The sequence below is a fragment of the Diceros bicornis genome, chromosome 5 (genome assembly GCF_020826845.1).
Source record: "Diceros bicornis minor isolate mBicDic1 chromosome 5, mDicBic1.mat.cur, whole genome shotgun sequence".
Classification (NCBI taxonomy): domain Eukaryota; kingdom Metazoa; phylum Chordata; class Mammalia; order Perissodactyla; family Rhinocerotidae; genus Diceros; species Diceros bicornis.
The window spans coordinates 94999208-95027030 of NC_080744.1; the positions used below are offsets into that span (position 1 = coordinate 94999208).

At 41.8% G+C, this 27823-nt stretch overlaps 1 protein-coding gene across 6 annotated transcripts in view; it reads left to right on the forward strand.

Moving 5' to 3' along the window:
* The window catches only part of PDE8A (phosphodiesterase 8A), a 148670-nt gene extending 127642 nt beyond the window's left edge, over positions 1 to 21028 (forward strand). For 4 of the 6 annotated variants that reach the window (XM_058542529.1, XM_058542533.1, XM_058542534.1 and 1 more), the window contains 5 exons: positions 3155 to 3372; positions 5050 to 5182; positions 7953 to 8120; positions 18356 to 18485; positions 19710 to 21028. In XM_058542529.1, coding sequence (XP_058398512.1) covers positions 3155 to 3372; positions 5050 to 5182; positions 7953 to 8120; positions 18356 to 18485; positions 19710 to 19816 — 756 coding nt within the window. In that variant the 3' untranslated portion in view covers positions 19817 to 21028. Of the gene's footprint in view, positions 1 to 3154; positions 3373 to 5049; positions 5183 to 7952; positions 8121 to 10680; positions 10876 to 13425; positions 13658 to 18355; positions 18486 to 19709 lie in introns of those variants that run through there. The other 2 variants (XR_009220149.1, XM_058542532.1) reach the window with 2 other exon arrangements.
* The last annotated feature ends 6795 nt before the right edge of the window (positions 21029 to 27823 follow it).

Below are 27823 nucleotides of genomic sequence, written 5' to 3' on the forward strand. Positions count from 1 at the left end.
AATCCTGGAGTCACCTTCAGATCTTTCCTCTCCTCGAGCCCTCAACATCTGGTAGATATCTGACCTTGCCTACTATAACCCCTAAATGTTCTCAGAATCATCTCATCCTTATAGTGCCCTGCTGCTGTCCCAGTGAGGGCCCCATCATTTCTCATCTAGACTGTGCCAGACGAGAACTCCTGACTACCCTGCTCCTATGGAGCACACTCACACTGCTGCCAACATGAGCTTTCTGAACCATGTCGGTCCCAGGAGCAGCTTCTGATCTCCTACAGGATTCAAACTTTAAAACTCCACAGTATGGTGTTCACAGCTCCCTGGCACAGGCCATGTTTGGGCCATGCTAAACCACTTTAGTTTCTGAAGCTTCCCTCACACCTCCACCTGTCCTTCAGGGATCCATGTCAGCCTCCCTTCCTCTAGGAAGCCTTCCCTGGACTGGCCTCCAACCCCTGCACTGACTTAAGTGCCCCTCCTCTGTATTCCCATACCCTCCTGGGCATGCTCATGATTTTACTGTATTTGATGCCTACTTACTGGTCCATCCACTCTATTTGGACAGCAGGCTCCTTTTGTATCCCCAGTGCCTGCCCCGCTCAACCGAGTTAATGCAGTGGAGGAAGGGTGAGGACTATTAACTAACTCAGTGGCTCCATAGGGCTGCAAATATTAGGTGCAGTGACCACTGACACCTACTGGTAGCCAATCAGAACAGCTCAGGGTCTGCCGGGGGCCATTGAGTAGCTTTAGCTCCAGCTTTGAGGCTGCGGGAGAGAGGGGGATGGGAATAGGCCACAGTAAGGAGAGCCTCACAGAAGAAAGGTTTCATTCAAGGAAGGTTATTCATTGCTTACTCCCACACCAGGCTCCCTAAGAAAGCTTTCATGTTGTAAATTATTTCATTGGGGAAATTTTTGAAGCAGCGACTAGATTTGCCAACGTATTTGTGTTATTTCCTTCTACAACCATCATAAGGTGGCACGGAGGGTCCAGGGAGCTCCAGTGGCATGGCCATTTCACTTTTAGAAGTATTTGAGAGCAGAAGAATGAAACTGCTGGTTTTGTATCTAAGAAAATAGGGTCTCATGAGGAATGACACAGCCAGGCATCATTGCCTGAAGGTCAGACCTTCAGTTGCCCTTTCCCTGCTCCCTGTTTTTTTTTCTTTTTTTAAGAAAGATCATGACCGGGCCGGCCCCGTGGCTTGGTGGTTAAGCGTGCGCGCTCCGATGCTGGCAGCCCGGGTTCGGATCCCGGGCGCGCACCGAGGCACCACTTCTCCGTCCATCCTGAGGCCGAGTCCCACATACAGCAACTAGAAGGATGTGCAGCTATGACATACAACTATCTACTGGGGCTTTGGGGGGAAAAAATAAATAAATAAAATCTTAAAAAAAAAAAAAAAAAGAAAGATCATGACCAAGACTGTAGGTAGAATTAGAGTTCAGAGAGAGGACTGTTTTATAAAGTACAAAAACAAATGGCAGGAGAGGAACGTCTGTATCAATGTAGTGCAGCATATAAAGACAACCTAATTTTTGCTGTAACTGTTGCTTTTGAACTATTCTATAGATAACATACGAATATAAATTTAGAAAGCTAACTTAATTTTTAATAGCACTTACTGACTTATAATTCACATCATACAGTTCACCCATTTAAAGTTAAAAATTATTGAATTTCAATTTAAATAAATTTACAAGACTGATTTATTAGATATACACCTTCTTTTCAAGTGTCTATAGAATATTTCCAAAAATAATCTTATGCTAGGACACAATGAAGGTCTTGATAAACTTTAGAATTTCATAGGCTATATTTTCTAACCACAACATAATAAAACTAGAATTTTATAACTAAAGGTTAAATAAAAAATGTCAACCATTACAAACGAGAAAATATTTTGAATAATTTGGGGATAAACAAGGAAATAAAACCAAAAATAACAGATTATTTAGAAAACAACAAAATAAGAAACCTATACATCAAAACCTACAGAATGGGAAGAGCAAAATGATAGTTGAAAATGGTTCTTTGAAATAACCAAGAAAATAAAGTTCTAGCCAACCTAATCAAGAAATACAGAAAACTCAGAAATACACACATTTGAAATGGAAAATGATAGAAGAAAGTACCATGCACTTATGTACTAATTGAAAAGCCTTAAAATAGATGGTTTCTCAAAAAAAAAAAATTGAAAGAAAGAAGGAATATTTTGAATCAAATTAATGCTAGAACTAGAAAACCAAAAGAGGTCAATACCGTGGAAGTAGCTTCTGAACTATCAACTAATTTCTTCAAAACCTGGCTCCTGGGGCCGGCCTGGTGGGGTAGCGGTTAAGTGTGCACGCTCCGCTGTGGCGGCCCGGGGTTCACAGGTTCAGATCCCGGGCGCACACCGACGCGCCGCTTGTCAAGCCATGCTGTGGTGGTGTCCCACATAAAGTAGAGGAAGATGGGCACGGATGTTAGCCCAGGGCCAGTCTTCCTCAGTGAAAAGAGGAGGATTTGCATCAGATGTTAGCTCAGGGCTAATCTTCCTCAAAAAAAAAAAAAAAATCTGGCTCCTCATCCGGATGGACAGGTGAGTTCTTGAGCCCTTTAAGGAATTGTTCCATGTTACATAAAACCTTTTCAGAACCTTGAAAAAGAAGGAAATCTTCCAGATCATTTTACCAAACTCATAAAGCCCTGACATCAACCTGACAAAAGATGGCACCAAAAGGGGGGAGAAAAGTAGACCAACCCTCAAATAATGTGAGTGATGCATATTTTAAAAAATTATTTCTCTTTTATTTAGTAATATTAGTTTGTATTAGTCTAAGTCAATATCTCAGACTAAGGACCTTTTTTTGTGATGGGTCTAGAGTCAGACTGGCTGAGGAGGTGACTCTTATCTGTTGAGGACACCCTGTATTTTGGTAAGTCCTTAACTTAGGTGAGACTGAGAATCAGATAATTTTTCCTAATAAACATATGCCAAGATATAACTGTTTCTGAGTGTAATAGGAAACTGGATTTGCTCAACAGTATGCTTTTCTCAGAAATCTGAAATATTCTTACCTTAAAGTAATAGGGCAGAAAGAAAATGATACAGAAGGCTTCCTTGCTTTCAATGCCATGCCTCAGTTTTTAAAAGTTCTCTTGTTTTTAGCAAACTTTAGATCCGGTTGATGAGGTAGCCGCCCTCATCGCAGCCACTGTTCACGATGTGGACCACCCTGGGAGAACCAACTCCTTCCTGTGTAACGCTGGCAGTGAGCTGGCCATTTTGTATAATGACACTGCTGTGCTGGAGAGCCACCATGCGGCCTTGGCCTTCCAGCTGACCACTAGAGATGACAAATGCAATATCTTTAAAAACTTGGAGAGGTAAGAACAATGAGTAGGAAAGTATGTTGGTTCCTCTGTCTCTCTCCTTTTTTTTTTAAGGGCTTTTTTGAGATATAATTCACATACCATACAGTTTACCCATTTAAAGTGTACAGTGGTTTTTAGTATATTCAGAATTGTGCAACCATCAGCACAATCAATTTTACAACACTTGCGTCACCTCCAAAAAAACCTTGAACTCATTAGCAGTCACTTGCCATTCTCCTCTCAACTCCCTCAGCCCTAGGCAACCACTGATCTGCTTTCCATCTCCATAGATTTGCCAGTTCTGGGCATTTCATATAAATGGAAGCATACCCAATATGTGGTCTTTTGTGACTGGCTTCTTTTACTTAGCACAATGTTTTCAAGGTTCAGCTCTTGACATTTCAAGAGGACAAAGTATAATGCTAACATCTTGAGCTTTTAGAGACTCAGAGAAGTTGTCATCTTACATTTCTGCCCGGAACACTCCCCTCTGCCCTCCTGTGCCCAACAGACTTCTCATCATTGTCTCTGTTCACATGTCACTTCCTCGAGGAGGCCTTTCCTGACCTGTCACACTAATTATTCAGTCTCAAGTTCCTTCATAGCACTTAACCACATTTTTAAATAATCGTTTTTCATTATTTGTCTAATGTCTGATTGGATTCTTAAGCTCTGTAAGATCACAGTGGTCATATGTCTGTCATTCATCTCTGTACCCTTATTGTCTAGCATGATGCCTAATACATGGTCAGGACTTAATAAATATCAGAAGGAGGAAGGAAAAAGTGTTCTGCCATGAAGAATACTTATTAATTTGGATTTTTAAAGGAAAGTTTTATATGGAATTTTTAAAAAAGGAGATTCCTGATTTTATGAACCTTCCTTTTGCCATGTTCTAGAATTTCAGAGGTAGAGTTAAAGTAGATTTTATTCATAGTTGCTTGTATATATAACAGCTGTCTGTAGAAAAATACATGAGACCCTGATAACTTCGGTTGTCTCCAGGGAAAGAAACAGAGTGACTGGAAAAAAAAAAGGGGTTGAATAGAGATTTCATTTCATGCTATTTATACCTTTTGAACTTTTAATTATATGGTTTGCATCCTCAAAAAGTGTATTTTTAAATGTAAATAAGAACAAGGGCTGGAAGAAAAGGTGTTAAAGACTCCCTGTGATTTTCTCAGCTGTCAGAAGGTCTGCCCTCTAAGTTTCTGGGCACTAGAAACTTGATGGGTCTCAAGGTACCTCTGTGTGGGATACATTATTCATGACCACAGATCTGTCTTCATGAAGAGAGCTGGCTTTGTTTACACCTGCTGTGTTCTACCTTATTTTCTTCTAAGAACTATATGCCTGTGCTGCAGAAGGACAACAGCATGAACATTGCATCTGTAAAGTCTTGCCCATAAGCATCTGTTTGGTTCTGGTTAACTTCTAGTTAACCAGGGTTAAGTTAACTAGGGTTCACTTAACTAGTTAACCCTAGTTAACTAGGGTTCAGATTCCCCTTGCTAACAATCTAGCCACTAACCTATAACTTCCACATCCTTTTAAAGTGTGCCCTCTGACTGGCCTCCAGTGATGTGCAAATTTTGGCCACAGTGGACAGGTGTCCTAGATAAGATTGTTTTCAGGAGTCTGGTCTGGATCAATAAGCTGTAGCATCTTCTTGTTTGTCGTCTACAACAGGAATGACTATCGGACCCTGCGCCAGGGTATTATCGACATGGTCTTAGCCACAGAAATGACAAAGCACTTCGAGCATGTCAACAAATTTGTCAACAGCATCAACAAGCCCTTGGCAACACTAGAAGAAAATGGGGTAAGAGAAACTAATTGCAAAGAGAACCTATGTTTGGGGCCCTTATCCCTATGTGTTGTGGGGAAACATGGGTTAGGATATCAAATTAATGCCAGAAGTAGAAAACCAAAAGAGATCAACACCATGGAAGTAGTTTTTAAACTATCAACTAATTTCAAAACCTGGAAAGGTTTTGAGCCATGGAAGGGTTCCCCCAGTGGGATCATTGAATTTAATTTCCAGTGGTTAAGAAATTATTTAAAGTACGAAAACTTGGCAGGAAAAAAAATAGGACATCCAAAAATAGATGTGAAAATTCTGAAGGGAGAGTCAAGTTTTAGATAAACTAATTTTAGACAGGTGGACTATTCCTGCACCCTTTCTTACAACTGTCCCCTTCCCCTCTTCTCAGGCATTCTGGGGTCAGTTGGAACTCTTGAGGTCTCTCACCAGCCACTCCCCACTGTGCACATTCTGTGGTAGCAACAACTATCCTCTGTTGGTCTATGTCACAGGAGGATGGTGGTTGGGAAGGACTGTATTTTGGTCACAAGGGTGACGTTATTGTTGCCCCTAATTTCTGGATTTGAGGCATGGAGTCCACAACTGCCTGGCAAGGATGACATTAAACCTCTTGCCAGGCAGGAGACCACAGCTGAGGGAGCAGACAGATCTGAGTTTGCATCCTAGTTCTGCTTCACCAACTCCTTGTCTGTAGACTGGGCATAATAAATCTCAAGGCATCGGGATTGATGGGCATGGCACAAGATAGGCACTTAATAAATGGTATCTATGCTATTAGATTCCTTGTGAGATCAGCACCTAGAGCATATGTTCTTTCATGAAACCTCTTCCTTTGAGGCCCAAGTGTCTGCCCTACCATCTACCCAACATGCACTGAACATCTTGGCACCAGCTCACAGCCTTTTCCACTGCCCTCCTCCCAAACGCCTGTCACCATCCTGAGAATCTTTACTGTGCACAGAGGTGACTTATCCTATCAGGATAGGATCACAATTCCTTGAATTCTAACTCCACTTTACTTCTGCAACTCATTTGTTTGGCCATGGCTTTTGTCTGTCCCTGGCTTTCTAGCTTATTACTCCTTCACACTTGTTCCTGTTTAGCCTGAGTTGAAACCTGTTGAGAACTCTGCTCCCTTCAGCCTTCCCTGTTCTCTCAGTTTGTCAGCCTGCCTTTGACTTCACTCCCTTTCCAAGGACTTCAATGCAGAAGCACCCACACCAGCCCCTTTTGTTGGCTCCTGCTCTGCCATCCTGGATAGGGCTGGTTGTCACCTGGGCCACTGCTTCTGGCTGACCCCATGCCACAGAAAGAGACCACATACCTCACAGACTTGGTTTCCTCTATCTATGTGGGCAGTTCGCAGACACAGCTGAATCCTATTCCACTTGACAGTCGCATTTCTCATCTCGGTTGTCAGTACTTGGGGGGTACATCTGAGAGACTGGAAATCAGTCTCCAGTGGGTCAGAGCATGAAAGAAAATCGTTTCCAACTGGCCGTACTGAACTGTAGTCAAACTGAAAGTATTAACACATCTGAAGAGAGAAAGGTCAGCACAAAGCTGGTTGGCAGTGGGAACACTTGGAGCAAGAAAAACTACTGAGGCAGTCTTGGTAGTGTCCATTCTGGCACTCTCTAGGAGACTAGGCAGCCTAGACTCAGGATGCCACCTGCCCATCTTGATGGCAGATCTTTCCCCACTGAGATGGGACCATCAGGCCTTCTTGGACTACGGCGATTACTCATTGAAATCACATGACTGACTCTTAGAAATTTGCTTGATGGGCACAGAATTAGAATGAGGAGACTTGCTTGCTTCCTCTCGTCTTTAACAGTGCTCTTTGCCCCAGTACTTCCTCTTCCAACCCAAATTTGCTTCAGAGGGTCCATTATACCATGGATTGAGAATCCATATCCAGAAGGGCTCCTTGTGAATGAGACAAGCATATGGTACTGTGAATGGACAGAGCCCAGTACTAAAGGTAGAACTTAATTTCTTATCCTCACTCAGCTGTATAGCTTTGGACTAGTCTCTTCACCTTTCTGAGTCCCAGTGTCCTCATCTGTAAAATGTAATAGTAAATAATACTGCATTTCATACCTACCACAAGATCTTTTTGTGAGTGCAGATCAAAAGGGAATGACTGTTAAGTCCTTTGTATACCATAAACTGTTAAGATAATGTTAAGGAAGTATCACTGTATCGGACAGTCTTGGTACACTGACAACTAATTCCCATGATCACACCTATTACAAGGCTGGGTTGGGGACTGGGTTATGAGAAGCAGGGAGCCTGGTGGACCACAAGACTTTCTTTGTTGTGAGGGCAGAGGAGTCTTTTATTTTCTCAGTTCACACTCTTTTTAGTAAATTTAATAAAAGATAAAACCAGTCTTTGAGTTCTTATCAAGGGAGAGCATTAGAGATAGTAGAATAGAAAGAAAAGGCAACTGTAAGAAATATTTAGAGTGAGAAGAAGAGAAGAAAGAGCCAAGAAGAAGGGGAAGGGCAGATACACCAACCCCCAGTGCTACCCTCTACTCCTAGGGTCCTGCTGGAATCTCACTGGGCCTTGGTTTTCCCCTTTGTAAAGTGAAGGGCCAAGCTCAATGCTCAGAGTATCCTCAGCATTCTGTTTTGTGAGACCCTTAACTTGTAGATCCTGGACAGTGCCTTGTTGTGCTTACAGTGGGACCATACCATTAAGACAGGGCTTGGTACCAGGGGACCCATTTTGATTGCTTTGAATTCCACTCATGTTTCAGGAAACTGATAAAGATCAAGAAGCCATAAACACTATGCTCAGGACTCCAGAGAACCGGACTCTGATCAAACGAATGCTGATTAAGTGTGCTGATGTGTCCAATCCCTGCCGCCCCCTAGAACAGTGCATTGAGTGGGCTGCACGCATCTCAGAAGAATATTTTTCTCAGGTAAGATTCAGCCTCTTAAGTTCCTTAAGTAAAAGAGAGAGAGTGAGATAGAAACACCATAATACCATAAGAGGTAATGGACTTAAAACTAGGAAGTAGAGTTCTGAATGAAATTCTGTCCTTGAAGAACATTTCATAGGCTTACTAGTAATGAATTTTATTAGTTTTCCCTTATCTGAAAATGTGTTTCTTTTGCCCTTATTCTTGCAGGATATTTCCACTGGATATAGAATCCTGGGTTGACAGTTTTCTCCTAATAGCACTTTAAAGATGTTGTTATACTTTTGTCTGCCCTTCATATTCTCTCTGGGTAGAAAAAATTCTTCTGGGGCAGAAAAACAAAATTAGAAAATATGATGGCTAAAATTTTTCCAGATTTAGTGAAAGGCATACATACAGATTCAAGAAACCCAGTGAACTCTAACCCATGCCCAGGCATGTCCTAGTCAAGCAGCTACAAGGTAAAGATAAAGAAATTTTTTGAAGTCAGCCAGAGAAAAATGACGTGTTATTTATAAGAGAACAACGATGCTCCTGTCTTCTAACTTCACATCAGAAGCTATGAAGGCCAGAAGACCCTGGAACAGCATCTTTAAAGTGCTGTTAGGAGAAAACGGTCAACCCAGAATTCTGTATCCAAATGGTTTCACTGAGGAATTCTGTCAAACATTTAAGGAAGAAATAATGCCAGTCTTACAAATTGTATCAGAAAATAGAGGAAGTGGGAACACTTTCCAACTGATTTTATGAAGCCATTATCATTCTGATATCTAAACCTGACAAAGACAATACCAGGAGAAATTTACAGTCCATTATCCTCATGAATATAGATGCAGAGATACTTAATTGAATAGTATATAAACAGGATAATATATCAACACCAAATAGTTTTCCCCAAGAATGCAAGGTTGGTTTAATATCAGAAAAACCAATTATTATAATTCACCATACTAATTAAATAAATGAGAAAAATCATATGATTATTTTAGTAGATGTAGAAAAAACATTTGATAAAATTCAACACCCATTCATCATAAAAACTCTTAGCAAATTAGGAACTTACCTTATTAAGGGCATCTGCAAAAACTTATGGCTAACATTATATTTAATGTTGAAATATTGAATACTTTCTCCTTAAGACTGGAAACAAGGCAAGGGTACCCATTCTTACCACTTCTGTTCAACATTGTATTGGCAGTTCTAGGTATTGCAATAAGGCAAGGGAAAATAAGTACAAAGAACAGAAAGTAAGACATAAATTTGTTTCTATTTGCAGATGATATGATTTTTTTTACATTGAAAACTGTGTACAAGACAATTACTAGCATTAATAATAGTGATGATTTAGTAATAGCATAGGACACAAGCTCATTATACAAGTCTGTTGTCTCTTGTGTACTAGCCACAAAAAACTGGGAAATGAAACTAAAACACAATCTCATTTACAATAGCAGTAAAAAACAAAAATTAGGAATAAATTTAACAAAAGAAAGTTAGTCCTTTACCACAAAACATTGCTTAGAAATTAAAGAACACTTGACTCAATGGAGAGGTATACCATGTCCACAGATAGGACGGCTCAATGTTGTTAAGGTACAGTTCTCTCCAAGTTGATGTATAGATTCAGTGCAATCTCAATCAAAATCCCAGCAGGATTTTTTTGTAAAAATTGACAAACTGATTCTAAAATTTATATGGAAATATGAAGGACTTGAATAAGCAAAGCAAACTTGAATAAGAAAAAGTTGGAAGATTTACACTGTTTGGCTTCAGAATTTAAACAGTAATCAAGCCAGTGTGGTACTGGCATAAAGATAACAAATATATGATGGAACAGAATAGAAATCCCATATATAGACCATGTTTATACAATCAGTGCAGAAAGGAAAATTTTTTCAGCAGGTAGTGTTGGAATAGTTGGATATTTCTATCAAACAAAAAATGAACCACAACTCCTACCTCATATCATAGAGAGATATCACTTCACAATGGATCGTAGACCTAAATACAAAACCTAAAGCCGTAAAGCTTTTAGAGAAAAACATAGGAGAATATCCTCAGTTACTTGGAAGTAGACAGATATTTCTTAGGTACAGAAAGCAACAACCATAAAAAAGAAAATTTGGGGCCGGCCCCATGGCGTAGTGGTTAAGTGCGCACGTTCTGCTGCTGGTGGCCCAGGTTCGGATCCCGTGTATGCACTGGTGCACCGCTTATCAGGCCATGCTGTGGCGGCATCCCATATAAAGTGGAGGAAGATGGGCATAGATGTTAGCCCAGGACCAGTCTTTCTCATCAGAAAGAGGAGGATTGGCATGGATGTTAGCTCAGGGCTGATCTTCCTCACAAAAAAAAAAAAAAGAAAGAAAATTTGATAAATGAGACTTAATCAAAATTCAGAAATTACTCTCATCTAAACAGCCAAGAAAATTAATAGGCAAGCCTCACTGGAAGAAAATATCCACAAATCATATATGACAAGGACTGTATTCAGGATATATAAGGAACTATAGCTGTATAATAAAAACACCTAATTAAAAATGGCCAAATATTTTAACAGACACTTCACAAAAGAAGATATATGAGTGGCCAATAAGCATATGAAAAAGTGCTGAACATCATTAGTCATCAGGGAAATTAAAACCACAGTGAAATACCACTACACACCCACTAGGATGGCTAAAAATTTAACAGAGTGACACCACCAAATGTTCATGAAGATGTGGAGCAACTGGAATTCATTCATCAGTGATAGGTGTGTAAAATGCTACAACCACTTGGGGAAGCAGTTTAGCCGGGTTTTGTTGGTTTGTGTGTTTTTGTCTTTTATTATGGTAAAATATACATAGCAAAATTTGCAATTTTAGATGATTGTGTGTTTTTTGCCATCGTTCTTTTAATGTGGTGTTTTACATCAATTGATTTCAAATGCTGCACCATCCTTGCATTGCAGGACTAAATCCCACTTGGTCATGGTTTTTGATCCTTTAAGATGCTGCTGAATTCTGTTTGCTAGTATTTTATTGAGGATTTTTGTTTTGCATAGGTATTCATAAGGGATATCAGTCTATTCTTTTCTTGCAGTGTCTTTGTCAGGCCTTGGTATCAGGGTGACGCTGGCCTCAGATTGTTAGGAAGTGTTCCCTTCTCTTCAATTTTTTGGAAGAGTCTGAGAAAGTTTGGTGTTAATTCTGTTTCAGAATTTGGTAGACTTCACCAGTGAAGCCATCTGGTCCTAGGCTTTTCTTTGTTGGGAGGTTTTTTTTAATTACTAATTGAATATCCTTACTAGTTATAGGTCTGTTCAGCTTCTCTGTTTCTTTATGATTCAGTCTTAGTAGTTGTATGTTTCTAGGAATTTGTTCAGTTGGTGCACAGTTGTTCATGATATTCCCTTACAATTCTTTTATTTCTGTAAAATCAGCAGTAATGTCCACACTTTCATTTATGATTTTAGTTATTTGAGTTGTCTTTCTTTTTTCTTGGTCAATCTAGCGAAATATTTTTCAGTTTTGTTGATCTTTTCAAAGAAGCAAACTTTGGTTTTGTTGATTTTCTCTATTTCTTTTTCTCTTCTCTATTTTACTTATCTCTGCTCTAGCCTATTATTTCCCTCCTTCTGCTAGCTTTAGGTTTAATTAGTTCTTTTTCTGGTTTCTTAAGGTGTAAAGTTATGTTGTCAATTAAAGAGCTTTCTTCCTTTTTAATGTAGGCATTTATAGCTATAAATTTCCCTCTTAGCACTACTTTTACTCTATCACATATCTTTCTGTATGTTGTATTTTCATTTGTCTTAAGGTATTTTACAATTTTCATTGTGATTTCTTCTTTGGCTCCTTGGTTGTTTAAGGGTGTACTGTTTAATTTCCACATACTTGTGAATTTTCCAGTTTACTTTCTGTTATTGGTTTCCAGTTTCATTCCATTGTGATGGGAAAAGATATTTTGTATGATTTCTGTCTTTTAAAATTTATTTAGACTTGTTTTGTAGCCTAACATATATCCTGTCCTGGAGAATGTTCCATTTGCACTTGAGAAAAATATGTATTCTAACTGTTGTGGGGTGAATGTTCTGTATATGTCTGTTAGGTCCAGTTGGTTCAAGTCCTCTATTCCTCATTGAACTGGCTGTTCTATCCATTATTGAAAGTGTGGTATTAAAGTGTCCAACTATTATTGTAGAAGTGTCTGTTTCTCCCTTCAATTTTGTCAATGTTTTCTTCATATATTTCGGAACTCTGATGTTTGATGCATATATGCTAATAAGGCATACCTCGGAGATACTGTGGGTTCAGTTCCAGACCACCACAATAAAGCAAGTTACACTAATTTTTTGGTTTCCCAGTGCATATAAAAGTTATGTTTACACTATACTGCAGTCTATTAAGTGTGCTATAGCGTTATATCTAAAAAAACAATGTGCATACTTTAATTAAAAAATACCTCAATGCTTAAAAAATGCTAATCATCATCTGAGCTGTCAGCGAGTTCTAATCCTTTTGTTGGTGGAGGATCTTGTAAAAAACGCAGTATCTGCAAAGTACAATAAGGCAATGTGCAATAAAACAAGGTGTGCCTGTAATTGTTATTTCTTCTTGGTGAACTGACCCATTTAACAATAAATAATGTCCTTCTTTGTCTCTTGTAACAATTTTTGACTTAAAGTCTATTTTGTGTAATATTAGCATAGCCACCTCAGCTCTCCTTTGGTTATTTATGGAATATCTTTTTCCATCCTTTCACTTGCAACTTTTTTGTGTCCTGAGATCTAAAATGAATCTTTTGTAGACAGAATATAGTTAGATCATGTTTTTATCCATTCTGCCAGCTATGTCTTTGCTTGAGGAGTTTAATGCATTTACAAATTTACTGATAGGGAAGGACTTGCTTTTAACATTTTATTTATTTTCTGTATGTTTTATAGCTTTTTGTCTCATTTCCTCCATTACTGCCTCTTTTGTGTTTATTTGACTTTTTGTAGTGACATGGTTGATCTCCTTCTCATTTCCTTTTGCTAATATTCTATAGATACTTTCTTTGTGGTTACCATAGGGATTACATATAACATCCTAAAGTTATAACAATTTACTTTAAATTGATACCAACTTCAGTCATATACACAAACTCTTATACAGCTGTCTCTCCATCCCACTTTGTTGTTGATGTAACAAATGATATATTTATATACTGTGTACCCATTAACAGAGATCTGATTTTTATGCATTTGTCTTTTTTGTGTGTGTGTGTGTGAGGAAGATCAGCCCTGAGCTAACATCTGCCAATCATCCTCTTTTTGCCGAGGAAGACTGGCCCTGGGCTAACATCCATGCCCATCTTCCTCCACTTTATATGGGACGCCACCACAGCATGGCTTGCCAAGCGGTGCATCAGTGCACATCCGGGATCCAAACTGCCAAACCCCAAGCCCCCGCAGCAGAGCGCGCGCGCTTAACCACTTGCGCCACTGGGCCAGCCCCATTGTCTTTTAAATCCTGTAGAAAATAAAAAGTGGAATTACAAACCAAAATTATAATAATACTGCTTTTTATATTTGCCTATGTGTTTCCTTTACTGGCAATCTTTATATCATCATGTGACTTTGAGTCACTGTCTAGCTTTCTTTCCTTTCAACCTGAAGGACTCCCTTTAGCATTTCTTGTAGGCCATATCTGGTGGTAATGAACTCTCTCAGCTTTTGTTTATCTAGGAATGTCTTCATTGCTCCATTTTGAAGGGCAGCTTTGCCACATAGAGAATTCTCAGTTGACAGGTTTTTTTCTTTTAGCACTTTATGTAATTATCCCACTGCCTGCTGGCCTCCAAGGTTTCTGCTGAGAAATCAGCTGATCATTTTGTTGAGACTCTCTTGTATGTGATGAGTCCCCTTTCTCTTACTGCTTTCAAGATTCTCTCTTTGTCTTTGGCTTTGGACTCTTTGGTCATAATGTGTCTCAGTACGGTTTTTTGGGAGTTTATCTCACTTGGAGTTGTTTAGCTTCTTGGATTTGTAGATGCATGTCTGCAAGTCATGGCAGTTTTTGGCTATTATTTCTTCAAATAATCTCTGCTCCTTTCTCACTTCTGGACTCTGATAATGCATATATTGGTGTGTTTGATGTTGCCCTTAAGTTCCTTAGGCTCTTGTCGCTTTTCTTCATTCTTTTTTCTTTCTCCTCCTCAGACTTGATCATTTCAAATGTCCCATCTTCAAATTTGTTGATTCTTTCCTCTGCCTGCTGAAATCTGCTGTTGAATCCCTCTAGTGAATTTTTCAATTCATTTCCTGTATTTTTCAGCTCTAGAATTTCTATGTCTCCTTTTTATAATTTCTGTCACTTTGTTGATATTTTCATGTTGTTCATGTATCATTTTCCTGATTTCCTTTAGCTCTTTGAGCATGTTTAAGACAGTTGTTTTAAAGTCTTTGTCTAATAAGTCCAATCTTCAGGGAGGGTTTCTGCCCATTTATTTTCTTCTTTTGAATGGGCTATGTTTTCCTGTTTCTTTGGCCTTGTGATTTTCTTTCGTTGAAAATTGGACATTAGAAAAAATAGCCACCTCTCCTAGTTTGGCTCTGTGCCAGAAAAGTCCTTTACTAATTAGCTGAGCATGCTCTGGGCCTTGGGATTAGCCAAGTGTGAAAGCTTAAGGTCTCCTCAGGTCTTTTCTGAGCATGTTGTGCCTGGGCCTGTGTGTGGCCTTCTCAATTCCACTATATATATACAGCTGCTTTTGAGTGTCTTAATTCCTCGGAGAGTCTTCTCCCAGCTTCTCCTTGGGGCCTTAGATTGTGTACTATATGTCTCCACCCATAATATCTTGCTCCAGGCACCTGCATCTCTGTCATCCCCATGTAGCTTTCCCAAACAGTAGCCATTGCTTTTCCACCTGAGAGCCAAGTTAGGTAAAACAGAGACCAGTCCTTCAGGCAGCCCCCAGATAGGTTAGAATGCTGTAAATAAGGTCAGCTCTACTCCCTCCAGTCTGAGGGAAGCATTTGGGAACTGGGCTGCTGCTTCCTGCAGACCAAGACTGTGCCAGGGAAGGGGTGAGGCAAACACGAGTAAAAAATGCATTTCCTACCATTTTGACATTTCCTGCCATTTTGAATGTGGCTTTTGTGAATGAGATTGGGCATTCACTTGGTTGCTGTAGACCTTTGACTGTTTTCCAGAGTTCTTATAAGGTTATTTTAGCCAGTCTGTTGGTTTTTGATGTTTCCATGGGGGAAGGAGGACTAGGGGCATCCTAATCCGCCATTTTGCTGATGTCACGTTGATGTTTGGACTTGAATGTTAAAGCTATTAAATCACAGTTTCTTCGTGTATTCACTGGGGTTAGGTGGAACCTGCCTATTAAAAGTCCACTCCTCACAGCCACACTCTCTTGAGTAGTTTGGGTACCAAGAGTACCCAAGCCTGGAGACCAGGTGAAATGGCATCTCTGGTTTCTCTCTTTAGGGGGGCAGCTCAACTGAATTGGGGGGTAGGGCTTGAGTACCACACATCTGGCTTTCTTTGAGGTGTTGGACAGTCTGTCCTATTGTACTTTTGGGCAGTGGTGGAATGTGAAACTTGTAGACCCTGCCCCATGGATTGGGTCCCAGAAAGGAAGCATCTGCAGGTGTAGAGCTCTCATAGGTGACCTAGATGGGAACAATGGCCACAGATGATCTCATTGGCAAACAGTAGTCTCCAGGAGAGAAGAAGGGCCTTGTATGCTCCATGCACCTGTCACATTGGGCGAAAGAGAAGAAATGTGAGCATGAGGGTCTTCACTGACCTTCAACAAGTCAGCTGCTTCTGTGTGGATGGGGAGGGCAGGCCTGGATTGCAGCACAGACAGAAAAGCCTCCGGAGCCATGAACAGCTGAGCTGACTGACCTTCTGCCATGGCTGCCCCAAGACAGCTGGTCTAGAGCGTGACCAGGGAGGGAATGGCAGGAGAACACTCACCCTGAGGCACCGCTGTCTGAGCTAGACAGGCCAGTGGGCTGTGAACCTGAGGCGCGCTTCCAGTGCACGTCATGGCAGAGACTTCTGTGGAGCTGACCCTGCGCTTTCTGAGACAGCACTCGGGGAGGGCTTGCCAGCTTGTGGCCTGACAGCAGAGGCTTCACCAGCCGGCAGAGGCTGAGACTGTCAATGTTCCCTTCTTCTCCTCCTCCTACCAAAGCACCCTGATCCTATCTTCTACACCTGCTGGAGTCTTCTCCTGGCCCAGCAACAGGTGGGAATAGTCTCTGCCCTGGCCTGAGCAGTCCTGGCCAAGCATGTGTGTCCTGGAGCAGCTGGCTTCTGCCCGTCCCCACAGTCTAGCACAGTCCATCTGAAAACAGGGAGCACAGGCCTCTTTCCTGGCACCTGTCCCCAGCGCCATTAGCACTCACCTAGCATAAGTGCCTCTTAGCAGCACTGTGCTACGTCCAGTCTCATCCTAGGAAAACCCCCAAAGGTCATCTGCTGCTCTCAGGTGGAGGTCCCATGTTGAGAGCCGTTGTGAGTCACTGTCAATTCCAGGGGAAGTCACCTGCCTTTAGCTGTGGGGCCAAGTGACTTGGGCCTTGGATCCACCTCTTTGCGGGGCAGGGTGGCCGTAACTGCTAACCAGTCCCTGCAGCCCTGCTGGTGACTGCCAGGCCTCAGCAAAGACAACAGGATAGAAGTGGAATGGAACAGAGGAAGTAGCTCCTGGCCAGTTGTCAAGAACAGTACTAGGTGGGCCCCTAGTTTGCCCCCTGGGAACAGTTCCAGGGGTAAGAGTTAGGAGGGGACAGGCTTCCAGCCCCAAGAGTATGTTTCTTTTGATTCGGCTGAACATCTGAATTCTTGTCCCACTGTTGGCCACTCATAAGACATGTCCTTCACTCTCTGAACAGCACATCCACAGCCCCAAATGGCCCACAGAGCTCGGCCATCAAAGCTGGGCTTCTGGCAGATGGCAGAGACCACTGCATACCTTTTGTCCTTAGCCCTTGCTCTACATGGGCCTCACCGAGAACCTTCACATGCTCCCACTGACAGGCCCTCCAGAGAAGGCCATGTTGGGTCAAAAAGTTCTTTCTGCCCAGCAGGGGCAGCCTATACCTCGGGCTCTCACAGGCTGCCCTGACAGTCGGGAATAAACGATCCAGGTGCCCCTGAGGACAGCCATGCCTTCCAAACAGAGGGATCCCCCCAGAGTGATGGTTCCAACCCTTCTAGCTGTGCATGAGGGGGAAAAGGCTGGTGTCCAGGACAGCAGCTCCTTCAGCCATCAGCCCCTTACCTGGCCCCAAATATTTTAGGGTCCTGTCTGAAATGCCCACATTTCATTTTGAGCTGCCCACCCAGCCCATTCCCACATTCCTTGATTCTGCACTCAGTCACCCCTTATCATCCTGCCCCTCATGAGACTGACCTTAACTCTCAGCACTGGCTCCCTGGCTCCAGCAGGAAACTCTCAGTGATTCTCGTTGCACCCTCAGACCCCCCGAGTTCCCATCTCGTTCCAGGAAACCGCTCTGCTTCATTGCCACCCTGGGGGCATCCTCTCACCCTTTTCTTTAGGACCCTTTGGTGAAAGTGAGACCTTATGAAGAAAAGACCAAGAAGCTTCATTATATCTTTCGAGATAAACTTACCCTTTCCCCTAGGATCTTAATTATATTTCCAGTTTTTTGCTGTTCTCGCTGGAATCCTAAAGATGTTCTAGAAGAGTTTGACTAAAGTACATAAAAACTCTTCATCTCAGAGCTTTTTTTTTTACCTCAGGGGTCTCAAGGGTGTTCAGAACCTTTTCAAGTAAAATAATGTGGCCCAAGATGAGAAGCAGCCACCAGACCTTCTCTGTGAAGGGGCTGTTTCTCACTCACCACTGCAACCCTGGTGTCAGGCCCTTGACACTTGCTGGGTAGGAGGATGGCTGAGCTATGGCAGGAGCAGCAGAGTGGTGGCTAACTCGTGTGTGCGTGCACTACAGATACCGTTTGGAATCTTCCTGAGGGAGGCTTCCAGGTGTTGAAAATGTTGGTTGGGTTGGGTTGGAGTGTCAGGCCCTCCTGGCACAGAGCAGTCCCCACTCTGGGAACAGCTTGGTACCTGGTGGCAGATCCAGTTTTGCTGGCTAGTGCTCTGATCAGCTTCTCAACCACAAACTCCTTGGGCTGCCAGGAGAGGCTCCATTGGGGGGGGTTGCTCCTAGGTGGAGTGGAGCCAGATACTGGAGTCGTCATTCTGGCATTTTCTGCGTTGCAGACTGATGAAGAGAAGCAGCAGGACTTACCTGTGGTGATGCCAGTTTTTGACAGAAATACCTGCAGCATCCCCAAATCCCAAATCTCTTTCATTGACTACTTCATCACAGACATGTTTGATGCTTGGGACGGTAAGAACTCTTAGAGCATATTTCCCTAAATAAGGGGAACCGCGTATTAAGTAGCAAATAGTGTCTTTGACTCTAGAATATGTTTGGGGGCTTAGACTTTCAAGAAAGACTGAGGAGAAGAAATGAGCCATCACTGAGGGCTCTTTGTGCACTTTCTCACTAGCTGCCCACCTCCCCAGGGGGAGACGGTTATGCCAGTTTCATAGATGAGAGAACTGAACTTGGGGCTGCACAGCTAGTAGTAAAGAGTCTAGGATTCAAAACCATGAACGTGGACTCTAAACCCCCACAGTGTTCCTGTGGGAGACCTTCTGCCATCTGCTCTCCCAGCTTCTCCTGGGCCTCCCTCCATAGCAGACCCGAGAGTGGGCTGGTCTCTGACTAATGCACATCGCTCTCGTTTACCCTTCAGTGTGCACAGAGGAGCCTGGCTCGAGAAAGTAGAGGATTCTCAGAGAAGAGGCCTCACTAATGCTCCCCAGGCATCTGCTCTGCCTGCCCTGGGGGCTGCACTTGGGAGAAGGGCTGCAGGGCAGATAAACACCAGATCTGGTCGGCAGGAGACCAACACCCGCTGCCCACCTTACCCCCCCCCCCCGGCCATCTCATAGGGAGCAGAGTGGGGAGGGCTGGGGAGGGGCTTTGTGGTCGGGAAATAGGACTGAGCCAGTGGAGGCTTTGGGGCCAGACTGCAGACTCTCGAGCTCACTGCTTCTGGAACTGAGATCAGACACGTGGCCCCTCCATGCCCCATTTTCTTCATGTGTCAACTGGCTTGCTCCCCGCCCACGCCCTCAAGGCTGCGATGCTGGTGGGAGGAGACGGTGTAAGTGAAGCATGTGGCAGTCTGTGGGGGGGACACAGAGCAGAGCCAGTCAGGGCCTGGCTCCTGGCACTGCCATAAGGTTGGAGGCTCACTACACTTTGTTCCTGACATGGTTCCCAGGCCCAAGGTGCTGATTAACTGGTAATTAAGCAGATTAGCTCCTGTCTGTTTTATTTACCAGGATTGTCAGCTCAACAGGTGGTCATAGAGGAGCTGCTGGACTTCATTTCAGTAAACCCGGTTCATTCGAGCTGCTGTGTGTTTGCTTGTGTCTGTTTAGCAGTATGCAAATGTCTACTCCTGCCCGTCCCCCTTCCCTAAAATACTGTCTCCTTAGAAAGCCTAAAATTCTAAACTGAGGCTGTGAGAGGATATCACATTCCCATCTTTTTCTCCAGCCTTTGTAGACCTGCCTGAGTTAATGCAGCATCTTGACAACAACTTTAAATACTGGAAACGACTCGACGAAATGAAGCTGCGGAGCCTCCGACCACCTCCTGAATAGTTCGTGACACCCCCTGGGGCCCTGAAGCTTTGTCCCTCGGTCATTTGAATTCCTGAGGGCAGCCAGAGTCCCTTGGTCCTTTCAGTATTAGGCAGAACAGTCCCCAGGTCTGCACAGCCTGTGAAAGCACACGGGGACCTTGGTAACCTTCTGTAGCCACCATCTGATGCCATTGCCATAAAGTGAGACCTAGTCCACTGTACCTGGGCCTGCTGCAGGGGCTCCTCAGGTCACCTAAGAACCATGGTTTGTATTAACTTTTGTTAAAACACAAGTGTGGGAGTGCCCCTGCAAAGGACATTGACGTATTTCCTGCCAGTGACAGAGAATGTCTTGTTGCAAACAATTTCTCTCAATTATTTTCAGCACTTAAGAACAGCTAATGGCAATCGGATCTTTAGCAACTTTTTCCACATCATAGAAGGTGCAATCACTTGCTCTGGAACACTACTGAAAGTGACTTCTCTTTTAAGATTGAGTAGCAAATGAAAAATACAAAGAAATTTTGAAGTTGATTATTAATGTCAATTATTAAAATGTTTTATTTATTTTATTAGAAGTTCAATATTTTCTATGAATTTAAAAATACTTCAAAGCCAAAGCCAACTCTAAATGCCATGACCAAATTTACATGATTCATATGCATTACATATGTATCACTTGGTGTACAGACTTATTTTCATAATGCAAATTAAAAATATAAATGAGACATTTTTACTGCACTACAGAAATATTTGTGTATGTTAAACTTTTCTGATTGACGCTAATTGGGAAAAGCTGTTTTGTGGGTGGGTCTGACTCTAGAGAGCTCAAGGAGACGAGCTCCTTCTGTGTAGAAACCAGAGCTCTGAGCCCTCCAGTCATCTGATGGGCCTCGCAGGTGCCTCCCCAGAGTAAAAGAAATTTGGAGTTAACACTTTTTTCCTAAATTTTTATAACTGAATTTCCAAAAGTCTACCTTATTTTATAGTGTTTCTATAAAATATTCCCTATAAAAACAGAGTGAAAACGGAATATTTAGTGAATTGACATTTTATAACCAATCTGTTTTCATCTGCAGTGGGAATCTTTGATTCCAGAAATTTACAAGGTTCCATGTCTTCACATTTTGATTAAGTGTAGTACCATAAAAAATGATGACATGTCAAAGTGCTTGTCATTTCATTTTAAACTTGTATTTTTTTTTCCAAATAAAAATGAAATTAAACTATTTGTTTTTAAGAAATCATGTGTTGCCTTTTCTTTGGAGTTTTATAATACTTAAAATATTTCATCTTTTTCTCCCTCTGAATAAAGAAGATACCTTTATTTTGTAGAAAAGGTTAATAGTTAAATGACTTTTTCAAAGTCACAAAGGGCCAGATGGAGTATGTTGAAAAATCCTCAGAACTACCTTTACTTCACCACTGGGTACCCATTCAGAGAGATCGGGAACTCTGGAGGTCTGCCAGGGCCAGCTCCTCAGGGGTCTCTTTGTCTAAGGAAACAACGGCCCCTTTTTCCTGGAAGATATTTGACTTAAGTTGATAATTGTGGACTGAGGTAGGGGGAAAGCCCTCTTCCCACTTCCAGGTGCCAGGAAAGAAAAGAAAATGACCCCTACAAGGAACTCAACCATCATGAGGTAGAGACAGCACGGCATGCAATGTTTGGAATTTGTGCTACCAAGAACTAGGAATAATCTGAGAGACTTTAAGGTGAGTGTGTTTAACATGCTTGAAGAGATAAAAGAAGCAATAGAAATCATAAGGTAAACCAAGATAGTTTAAAAAAGAATAGGTAGATTTGAAAAAGAACCAAAAAGATATTCTAGATATGAAGAATATAGTCATTGAAACTAACAGAAAACTTCTGTACAGGTTTAACAGAAGACCAGACGTTACTAAAGAGAGAATTAGTAAATTGGAAGACTTAAGGAATCACTCAGCACATAACACAGAGATATTAAAAATGGAAAATATGAAACAAAGTTAAAATATTGAGGGTAGAATGAAATGCTTCAAAATGTGTCTAAATTAGGAGATGCAGAAGAGAGAATGAATGGGCAGAGGCACTATCCAAAGAAGCGTGCGAGTCCTTCAAGATCTGACAGACACAAGTCCTCAGAGTTAAAAGGCACACTGAATCCCAAACGGTGAATAAGTCCCCACAACACAGTGAAACTGGAGAGAATTGAGCTCAAAGAGAAGAGCCTAAAGCTGTGAGGAAAAGCAGCTCACGTACAGAGGCACTAGTTGGCTGCCGTCAGACGCCTCATCTGCAACAACCAGACGACAGTGCAGCAATGTTTTCCAGAGACTGAAGGAAATTGTCAACCTAGAATTAGACCTAATTAAACTATGACTCAGGAGTGAAGGTGAAGGTAATCCTAGACATAAACACACACAGTTAGTTAATTGTAAACAGACCGCTGTGGAAAGAACTACTGAAAGATGCACGTCTATAAAACGAGTCCAGAAAGAAGAGGTAGGTTACAGAAAGCAGTGGTAAACAGATTAGTAAACATCTGGGTAAAACTAAGTATATTGAGTGGGAAAAAACAACAGTGACATATAATCAGGAGTAGGGGGAGCAGGTACATAAAATAGGATACGCTATTCAGGAGGACAAAAGAGATTTATTATAGATTAGACTTTCAATATGATTACTGAAAAGGGAACTTGTCAAAAGAATAAAAATGTGAAATTTAAAATCACTAAGGGGATAAAGTGACAAACGCAACCAATAAGACAAATGGAAAAATAAAGTATGAATTGGAAAATATGACGGGCCGGCCTGGTGGTGCAAGTGGTTAAATGCACAAGCTCTGCTGCAGCGGCCCAGGGTTTGTGGGTTTGGATCCCAGGCACGCACCAACGCACCACTTATTAAGCCATGCTGTGGCAGCGTCCCATATAAAGTAGAGGAAGATGGGCATGGATGTTAGCCCAGGGCCAGTCTTCCTCAGCAAAAAAGAGGAGGATTGGCACTGGATGTTAGCCCAGGGCCAGTCTTCTTCAGCAAAAAAGAGGAGGATTGGCACTGGATGTTAGCTCAGGGCTGGTCTTCCTCACACACACACACACAAAAAGAAACCCAGAAAATACGACAGAAATAAGTACAAATATAAGCTCACAGAATATGCAAAATCAATTCTAGATTAAAGATCCATATGTGAAAAAAATATTTTTGACATTGGAATGGGGGAAAATATTCTTAAAATGATACCAAAAGCTTTAGAAAGCATAAAAGAAATTATCTACAAAAGTTAAAAATTCCTCATGACAAAATATATAAACCATGCTAAAAAACATGCCACATATTTAGAGATGACCTATAGAAATAAGAAATTAGTATCCAGAATATATAAAGAATGTGTGTAAGTCAAAAGAAAAGGGGGAAACAACAAGATATTTTACACCCTTCAGATTAACAAGTTTTTAAAATCTGGCAATACCAAGTGTTGTTGAGGGTATGAGAAAAGGTGAACTTTTAAACATCAATGGTAGGAATGTAAGATTAGTACAGTCACAGTAAAGAGCAATTTGGAAATAAGTACTAAAGTTTTCAATTCAGCAATTTTACTCCTGGATCCTAGGAAAATTTGTAAATGTGCACAAGAAGACATGTTCAAGAATCTTCACGCTAGATTTTTGTCATTGTGAAAAAGTAGAAACAATCTGAATGTCCTTAGGAGAATGGATAGATTGTGGTATTATACTCAGACTATGGTATATTGTGGTAGATAGTTTCTAAAATGGCTCCCAATGATCCCTGCCTCCTGGTCTTCACACCTTTGGGCTGGACCTAATGGCTTGCTTCTAACCAATATGGCAAAAATGATGGAGTGCCACTTCCAAGATGTGGCTACAGAAGGTAGTATATTAGTTTCCTAGGGCTGCCGTAACAAATTACCACAAATTGGTGGCTTAAAACAACAGAAATTTATTTTCTCAAAGGTCCAGAAGTCTGAAATTGAGGTGTTGCCAGGTGGTTCCTTTTGTAGGCTGTGAGGGCCCATGGTTTCCCTCTCTCCTAGTTCTTGGTAATGCCAGCAATCCTTAGCATTCCTTCACTTGTAGATGCATTATTCCAGTCTGCCTCCGTCTTCACATGGCCGCCTCTGTGTGTCTCTCTGACCTCTCCTCTTATAAGGACACTAGTCATTTAGGGCCCACTCTGAATTCAATGGTTTCATCTCACAATCCTTAACTGATTACATCTGCAAAGACCCTATTTCCAAATAAGGTCACATTCTGAGGCTCCAGGGACTCTGAATTTGGGGGGACACTGTTCAACCCATTACAGATGGTGATATCTATCTTGCTTGCGCTCTTTTGTTCTTATTTGCTTGCTCTGATGAAGCAAGCTGCCGTGTTGTGAGCTGCCCTACAGAGAGGCCTATGTGGCAACAAAGTGAGGGTAGCCTCCACCCACAGCCACTGTGGGACTGATCCATGCTGCCAACAACCACAGGAGTGTGTTGGAAGCAGATTGTGCCACAGTCAGGTCATTATATGAAGAGACTGCCAAGATATATTGGTAAGTGGGAAAAAGGCAGAAACAAAACATTATACATATGTGCTAGCATTTGTTTAAATGCTAAATAACTTAAAATCTCTGGATGTACACACAAGAAACGAGTAACACAGATTGCCTGTGGGGAAAGAAACAGTGGCTAGGGAACACTGCTAGAGGGGAGACTTTTCGTTGTGTGTCCATTTGTCCCTTTTGAATTTTGAACAGTGCTCCTGAAAAATACAAAAGATTTGAATAAATGAAAAGGCATACCCTATTTTCAGGATGAGTTAGTTTTGTAAAAATGTCATTTGTTCCCTTAAGTAGTCTATGAATTGAGCATGATTCCCAATTGAAAAAAAAATCTTTTTAATCTAGTCAAGTCATTCTAATGTTCATACAGTGTGTGAAGGTCAGGAAAATTCTGAAAATGAAAAATAGAGAGGATTAGCCCAAGATATGAAAACATATTATAAAGCTGCCATGATTAAAACATTGAAGCACTGACCCCTGTTTAGATGAGTAAAAAGAACTGAAGAGAACCAGAAATAGAACAAAACACAGGAATTCAGCGTATGACTCAGGTGCTATTTCACATCAGTAGAGGAAAGATGGATTTATTCAATAAATGGTGTTGGGATGACTACTTAATGTGCCAATGCTTTTAAAAGTAAAAATTAAACATAAAAATATTAGAAGAAACCATGAAGAAAAAATCTTTATCATCTCTCAGTGGAAAAGGCATGACAAAACCCAGAGTTCATTAAAAAAAAAAACAAAAACCTGCTAATTTCACCAATGTTTAAAGGAAAAGACAATCTGCCCGGGCCAGGGCTCGGGGGCAGCGAGGGGATGTTGAGTTGGAAGACAGCACTAATTCAAATGACCATCAGCAACGTAGGGACCATGCAGAAGTCTCATGGGCGCTCGTCGCCGCTGTTTATAAGATTGAGAAGTTGGAAACAACTAAAATGCCTGACAATAGATGACTGTTAAGAAAAGTTCAGTATGACTCTAAAATAGAGTTCTTTGCAGCCACTAAAAATAATGATTTAGCAAATCATTCAATGAAATGGGCAACCTCATGGCTATATTGTTAACATAGTTATTAACAAGTTGAAGATCAGTATACATGGAATGATCCATTTTGGGGGTAAGGGGGAAGATATATGTGATGAGGAAAAAAGACCAGAAAGAAATACACTCGAACACTTAACAGTGGTTCTCTCTGGAGGCTGGGATTACTGGGGCCTTATTGCCTGCCTTGTACTTTTCCGGGTTTTCCCAAACTTAATACATTTGATTACTTTTGCAATTAGAAAGTCCTAAGGTTTAAAATCTGAATGGCTGAGAAGGTGGTGTGAGTCACATGTAACTAGGAAATGTGGAGACAGAACAGACTAGAGAGGGCAGACGACCAGTTCAGATTTGAATGGAACCGAGTCTGAGGGCCTATGGACATCCAAGGCCAGGAGCAGTGGGAAATGGACCCTGGACTCCGTAGTAAAGCCTGTGCCGTTTAGCTCTGTGGACATGACACAAGCCTTGACGTAGCCAAGGGCGAGGCAGTGAGGGGACAGCTGCTGGGTCCACATAGCAGCCACAGATGAGGAGCAGAGCAATGACAGTGTTCCAGATGTTCCACCTCCCGGCTAGCAACCTCACAGAGGACTCCAATCTCCCACCTAGGAAGGACAGTGGCGAGCGAGCTCTGTGGTGTGGCTAGTGTGCCCTCAGGAACTGAGAGAGGCCCCGACATGAAATTTTAAATAGAAGCAGAAGTTACTAACCTGGAAAAAGACGAAGGTTTGTCTGCCCATCTCACTTGAGCTGAACCTTCCATAAAGGAGAGAAAACGGTCAGAGAAAAGTAGGAAGCAGTTTTGCTCTCCCATTTTCTTCAAAGAAATAATTAGATGAGGAAGAACTGGCTTCTGAGTCATAAGTAAGCCTTTTCCCCAAGGATTGGGATCAGAAACAATGGGGAAAGGAGTTATTAAAACCATCAGCTCACAACAAGCTCAGGAAGAAGCTGAATAAACTTTCAACAATTTGTCTCATCCTGCTATAGAAAGAGGAAATTTCAGAGAGTTAAGAACTGTCATGTGTATAGTTACATGCCCATTCACTCCACTGATACGGTCTTGTGAACCAGATGAACAGGAATGTGCCTTTGCTCCTTCCCTAAGGCCTGTGCGTGAGAAAACAAGCCCATGGCCCCTCACTTCTCCAAGTAGGGTCAGTGGACCAGCAGTGTGGGCATCACCAGGAGCTGGTTGGACATGCAGCCTCTTGGGCCCCACAGAGCTGCTCCCCCAGAACCTGCATGTCAGCAGTCTGCCTCGAAGTGACCTGTGCACACTGATGTTTGAGAAGCGTGGTTTAACAGATGCCTTCTTTGCAAAATGAAGGGCCCTGCGACAAGGTGTTTTCACAAGCCACCCTTCCTTCCCATTTCCTCTCACCCCCATGTCACCAAAGCTTCAAACCCCAGCTGAAAGGCCCTATTCTTGTCCCATGGAATAGGTCCCATTTAATCTAGAAAACGAGGAAACACACTCAGCCATCAGGAAGCAATAGCATTAACTTAGGGGCCAAAAACAACACTGCAGACTGAGAACAATGCAGGAGGCAGCCTGGGGAAGATCCAGGCAGCTTAGCCTGGTGGCTATGGTCACTAAGAGAGAAAAGAGGCTTGAGTGCAGATTACACAAACAGAGGGTGGATTGTGCAGCGTTTCTAAAAATAGAAGTAATGGTTTAAGAATGTATCTGAAGATTTTCAGATATTAAAAATAAGTTTCCTTCCGGCCAGCCAGACTGGCCTCACATGAGGCATGAGTTTCTTACTTCAGTCAGCTCAGATCATCCCCAAAGTACCTAGTGATCTCGCCACAGCCCTGATTTAGGACCACTGCCTGAAGGTGGGGTGATTTTCAGAAGGAAAAAATTTATTTTCCTTCCAAATGATTTTATGAAGAGTAAAGACTCAAGTCTCCCTTAAGATTAACTTTTGAAAATTGAAAATTAAAACTTAAAAATATTTTTAATATGCTCCATTCCAACAACTTATAGTTTCCAGAATTTCACACCAAGATTAAAAATGAAGAGAAAACAAGCTAATACAAGGATAAAACATGCCACAATGTCCCATAATTGCTACAAGCGGGCAACAGATTTAGCTCAGAGTTTCCTAGCAGCCAAAGTAAAAACAGAATAAGATCAATTCAATAATGATAATAAAATCAGCTAGTTGTCTAGAAGGCTTTTTGTACTAGAGATTTGAGAAAATTTCTCCTGTGGGATACTCTGTAAGGTAGTCTTGATACTTTTGACTAAATTATATACTTGTACTGTGATATTAAGACTCTTAGATCAAAGCTCCAAGGTCAGGTTTAATGTTGACCCTCATCGCCTAAAGGAAGGCCACCGTCTCTGCCTCACTGACACTGTGGTTGACTCCCCCACCAGATGATTACCCTGTACCCACCAGTGACTGCTCCAGGAATGGA